Here is a 6,000-nt window from a genome sequence, read left to right as displayed (position 1 = left end):
TACACTGAGTGACAAGGCTGCCATAACAAACAGTTCCTACCCGTTTGGCAGCATTCATCCATTGCCTTCTTGGGCTGAGGGACCACACATATTGCTACACGTGCTGCTCAGCACCAGCTAACAAGAGGCAGGAGTGGACTGCAGAGAGACACGTGCACAAACCAGTTGAGGAGCAGAGAGAAAACACAATCCTGTCTACAAAAAGACAGAGAGTAACCTGCACTCTGGTTATCAGGTCCTGAACTAGAAAAAAAATCATAGAGTCACAGAATGTGTTAGGTTGGAAGGGAACTTTAAAGGTCATCTAATCTAACCCCTCTGCAGTAAGCAGGGACATCTTCACAGGTTGCTCAGAGCTTCATCAAGCCTGACTTTGAATGTCTCCAGGGATGGGGCCTCCACCACCTCTCTGGGCAACCTGTTCCAGTGTCTCACCACCCTCAGAGTAAAGAGCGTCTTCCTAATGTCTAATCTAAACCTCCCCTGCTCTTGTTTAAAACCATTGCCCCTCGTCCTCTTGCAACATGACCTCGCAAACAGTCCCTCCCCAGCTTTCCTGTAGGCCCCTTCAGGCACTGGAAGGCTACTATAAGGTCTCCTGAGACCCTTCTCTTCTATAGACTGAACAACCCCAACTCTCTCAGCCTGTCTTTGTAGGAGAGGTGCTTCAGCCCTCTGATCACCTGGTCAGCCCTCCTCTGAATGTGCTCCAAAAGGCCCATGTCCTTATTGTGCTGAGGGCTCCAGAGCTGGATGCAGCCCAGTTTCCAACTAAGCAGAGGCCTCAGCCCATCAGAGGAGGGGGGAGAGGGGTCTACAGGCAAAAAAAAAGTCAGTAACGTGAGCAGCCAACTTCCCTCTATCAGAAAATAGCAGGTACCCTCTTCCATACAGTTCTGTGCAGTGCTTCTGCTTACCTGACCTCTCTCTGCTTCCCTCGCTTAGCCTCATGAACAGTTAAAGCCTCCACAGCATTAAGGAATGTAAATAGCCGGAATCAGGTAACAGATCAGAGCCAGTTCTAACACCAAACGCTGCAGCCACCTCGCTTGCAGAGCGGTGACCAGCTTTTATCTTCTCATTTGCTCCAAATTACTACGCAATTAAGATGAACTCACAGAGATTATTTAGCAAAATAGGTTTAGTTCCGTGTCAATCCCCCGATCGATTAGCATCACCCCTGTCAGGAGAGCTGAGCTTGTTGGGAAATACGCACGAGATCCACCCTTCCGAAACGCTGCAGACAGCGTGTGGGAGGGCAGCCGCGCAGCGTGCCAGAGAACAAGCAGCTCCAATTACAGCAGCTCCGGCGAGGCCTGAAATACAGCACAGGTGTGTCACTGCACGACACCCAGGGACAGGAAATCATTAGGCCATGCGAACCGCTAATGAGTCCAGCCCAGCATCTTCACAGGCAGAGCTCACAAATGGCCAGACACCAGGGTGCCGGGGCTCGGATCTGCTAATAACAAAAGCTTTAATAAGCTAAGAAAAGAAACAACTGCCTGCCAGGCGAGCGCTGCGGATAAAGAGCTCAGGCACGAGGTGACAGAGGTGGCAGAAAACCACAGCACAGAGCAGGCAGGAAAGAAACAAAAAGTCTCCATGTAAAGTGAAACATGGAACAGGCGAGAGGCCGAGTCAGCACTGAGAAGGGCAGTCAAGGCAACCTCGCCTGGGGCTTTGACTTGACACCACCTGCCTGTTTTGCCACATGACAGGCAGGCGGTGGATCAGAGCCCAGGATGCGGCCTCTTGTACGCAGGCCCATTAACATCTTTTTAAAACTCACCATGTTCCTGAAACCTGGGTGCCAGGTGCCTCTCATGTCAGGGTAACAGCCACGCCAAAAGCGCCACATCTGAAGTTAACAAGCTCAAGCACGCTATCAGGCTGCTGAAAGACAAGCGTGCATCCTCTCAGATCAGGCTACCAAGGCAGCTTCAAAAGCAGGCCTCTTGAAAAGGATCCAGCACCAGTTCAGAAGTGAGAAGATAATTAGGGGCTTGAAGATTTCTCACGGGAGGCAAGAATGGAAAGATGGAGATCGCTTACATTAGGGAGGGACTGCGCAAGGCATGACAGAGTGGAGGTACAAAGATGATGAAGGGAGGCACCTGTCCTCCCTTTCTTGTACAGCTACATAATCAAAATAGCACAATTCCAGGTCAGGCATTGTATGAAGTTAACAAAAACAGCTGGACTTGTAGAACCACCGCACCCATCTGGAAGGGAAACGAAATCATGTGACATGAGGTTTAGCCAGACCAGGTCTCAGTGAGGAAAGCAACGCCAAATAGTGAGAGGTTAATGCCCCACGAGCTCTCTCCTTGACCGCCCTTTTGAAGTGTCTCATCCTGGCAGTTACCCGAATCAGTCTCAGGACCAGCCCAGCTTGGTGAGCCCAAGCTCCCAGAAGACTCTTCTGCCTGATCACAAGGATAGAGTCAAAGACACCGAGGCAAAGCACGGGGGCAATCTGTGAGGACTTTAGCGAGGCTACCAACAAGCAGGGGGTGAGGCTTCCCTAGGAGACAGGTCTCTGAATGAAGACCCACAGGTCACCCACCGCCGTGCAGTGACATGTCTCTAATGCACCAGACTGCTAACACCAGCAAGGTTGTCACTTCAGCTGGACAGACTGAGAGGGTTTTTTTTCTTCACAAAAATACAAATCGCTGTTAACTTTATTAAGCAACAAATTAAGTTTCTTTCTTGGTGTTGGTGGCGTTGGAATGGTGTTGATGGCAATTTTGTGTTAACTGTAATAGAGTCCAAACAACATCCCCCTCGAGGCCAGTTTGCAAGGCAGCAGTAGGACGAAATATGTCAGTCACCAAAATGCTTTCCTAAAGGCCAGAGGCCATCCCAGCCCCGCTTGCACTCACTGTGAACGCTATGCAGCTGCTCCGTGACAAACCCAGCCAGCTGTAAAGCCATCTGAGTATCATCATCCGAATTCAGTACAAAATGATCCTAGCAGAAGCCTGTAAAATTCAACATTAAGTGCAAACACCGTGACTTTATTTTTGTTCTAGACACAATTGCACACAAGAACTGCCAAATTATCTTTGCACCTTGTTTTAATAAAATAATCCAGCTCATTTCATATGCAATAAATTCATTAGCCTTCGGGGGTTTGTTTTAAATTACAATTTCAAGCTTATTTTAACAGAATTCATTTAAATATTGTGCTTTTAGCAGTTAATAATTTCACAGTTCTGTAAACATAGTTCACTGCACCACCTGACCTTTGTGAAGGGTCTGGCTTGGTGAATTCATACCAGCTTCCACCACTCGTTTCAGAAGGCAGCTTGCAACGACATCCGGGGACAAACCACAGGAGAGGATCGCACTGCGCGCGGGCCCGTCGCGAGGCCTTGCCCTGCCCAGTCCACGGTGCCTTCCACCTCACTGTGCATGAGAAAGCTGCATTTCATGTCAGAGCTCCAGGTCCTGCAGGTCTCCCCAGCTAGGCCCAATTTTCACCTTCACCTCCAGCTTGACGGAGAGTTTGATGGCGTTTTCCATCTCATGCTTGACAATCTGAGCCACCTACAAGAGAAGAGGCAAGACAAGACGTCAGCTGTGTGTGTGACTTCAGTGCTCTGGTTTTCTCTCAGTAGCTGGGGGGGTGGGGCGCACACCCAGAGTCCTCTCCTGGGTTTATTTGCTCTGATGGGAACACAACCAAACCCTCCCATCCTGCTCAGGCTTTATGAGTGGAGAAACCCTGTAAAGCCAGTAACATTTTATGCAGCGCAGAGCTGTGACGGGTTCTGCGCTGTTGAAGACCACTTGAAAGTGAGGCAAGATTAAGGTTCCATTAAGCACTGCAGAGTCCTGCAGTCTCCTCTTTCTCCCAGCTGCATAGTTCTGAGTGTTCTGTGGAGCCTGTTCTGGACACTTCAGGGTACCGAAAGCAAGACACAAACCAAACACACCAGGTGACTCCTCCTCCTGGTTTCAGCGCAACAGGCACGCTGTCAAGCACAAGCTACAAACCTCTGGGAAAGCAAAACACGTTTGATGTGGGTGCTAAAAATACCACCCAGGTTCCCCTTCATTATTTTGTTGAGGTAACTCCAGCATTCGCTGCCCCCTCCAGAAGTGCTCAGGGAAAAACACTCTTCTCAGTACACAGTTAGGGGACCAGAAGATACTTTTGCCACTGACTTTTTCAATTGTAAGAGACTGGGTTGTTTTTCCCTGACTGTAAATACCTGCCCTGGATCAAAAGACTCTCCTCCCCACCCCAAGCCTCACATGGAGTCCAGCCTGTCCTGGATTGCTTATTTGAACAAACCTTTCAGTCCACACCCCTCCCATGAACCTGTCCACAGTGGAATGAAAAGAGGCTTTGAAATTGCTGTGACTCCTCTCCTCAGCCAGAGTCCACGGTGTCAGCATAGGGACTGTTTTTGGCTTTCTGATGCTTCCCTGTGTCTGTGTAATTCCCTCTCAGGTATCCATAGCAGAAATTTCTCCACAGTTTTTACTGGGGAACAGAGGAGGGATTTGAGGAGATCAGAGCCACAAGAGTTTCCAACAGCATTAAGAACTAAGAGGAGATTTGTCTTCTGAAACCCTACGCCCTTGCAAACCACATTTCAAAATGATCTTGATAACCTAGAAAAACGCTTTGAAATAGGATGCAGTTCAGCACAGCCGAGTACAAAGGAGCAGCGTAGAGAAGCAGGACAGCGATAATCAGCTGTACAAAGATAGGATGAAAAATCACTGCCCAGGCAGGGAAAGAATGGGGTTGTATCAGAGATTAAAAACTCAGCAGGATTCAGCAAGGCACACTGGGGTGAGAGAGCAAGCATGTGCGATTCTAGAACGTAGAAAGTGTTGCGTGTGTGAGACACAAATCAATTTTCTGCCCTGTTCAAACCACTCCAGCCATGATCAAGCCTGGGGCCCAGCGTTTCACAAGACACATGAACCATGCAGAGGGAGATTCTCTGAGAATGGTCACAGGCCCAGCACGCACCACCCACGAGGAACATCAAATTAGGGCTGCTGCACCCAGAACAGCAGCTGCAGGGGAGACACAAAAACCTGTGTCAGGTTCCTGGGGATGGTGATGGGATGAGAGAGGACATGCAGCAATGTCCTGGCCTGGGGGTCTTTGGGTTTTAAATTCCCTGTACATCAAGCAAACAGCACGATTTCCAGGGTTTCCAATGGTCAGCTAAAACATGCTTGGAGGACTACTGGCCACCTTAAAAACATAAATGCAATAATGCTGGGAGCAAGAAAGCAGTGTAAAAGCATCCATCCTTTGATCCCTAATCTAGTCCATACCTTTATATTCCTGCCCAAGTCCTCATTGCCAGGATCAGCTCAACAGGTAGAAGGTCAACCCTCCTTCTAGTATCTTTGGCAATATCACCAGTCTTGCCACTATAGTAAGCTCTGAAGGCTCCCTACCTTCACTTTGACTTTCTGAGACATGTGACTAGGGAAAGCCTGGATGCCCTTGGCATTTCCCACCTTCAGCACAAGAAAAATACCCAGATATTACCCCAAGTGGTCTTTTAAAAGAGGCAAGCTAGCTCACTGGTAGACTGCAAATAAAAACAGAAGTACCACTAGCATTGTGTCTCTTACAAACCTTTTGTAAGGCTACTTTGCCTGGAACACAAATTCCTGGATGTATGGAAAGATATTTTTAGTTTTCTTTTGTGCACTTTAGCTGCTGAGAAGGAGCCAGAGGCAGCATCAAGCATGCGACCAAACTAACTTGTCTGAATAAAAATTACTGTTACAGCAGAGAAATACATGACATACAGTATAGTAAAGCTTTGGTGCCAGCAAGATGAAAAAAAAAAAAACCCTCACCAAAACAGAAACCAAGAAATGCTCACTTTTTTTTTACTGAAAGTTATATTGTAGTTCAAAAGGACTGATTAATTCAGGCCCTACTTTGAGTGGGGGCTTTAGAGGTCAAGACTTCAAGAGATTCTTTCCAACCCAGATCTTTCCACTGTAGGA

General features: G+C 48.1%; 1 protein-coding gene across 1 annotated transcript in view; it reads right to left on the bottom strand.

The window, feature by feature from the left end:
• Window positions 1-3,441: 3,441 nt before the first annotated feature.
• The window catches only part of POLQ (DNA polymerase theta), a gene marked incomplete at its 3' end in the record, with an annotated part of 55,037 nt that continues 52,478 nt past the window's right edge, over window positions 3,442-6,000 (bottom strand). Inside the window, exon 30 of the mRNA XM_084264767.1 lies at window positions 3,442-3,555. Coding sequence (XP_084120893.1) covers window positions 3,442-3,555 — 114 coding nt within the window. The remainder of the gene's footprint in view (window positions 3,556-6,000) is intronic.

This window comes from Gallinula chloropus, assembly GCF_964237585.1.
Source record: "Gallinula chloropus genome assembly, chromosome: 1".
Taxonomy (NCBI): Eukaryota; Metazoa; Chordata; class Aves; order Gruiformes; family Rallidae; genus Gallinula; species Gallinula chloropus.
This window is presented reverse-complemented; position numbering and strand designations above follow the sequence as displayed.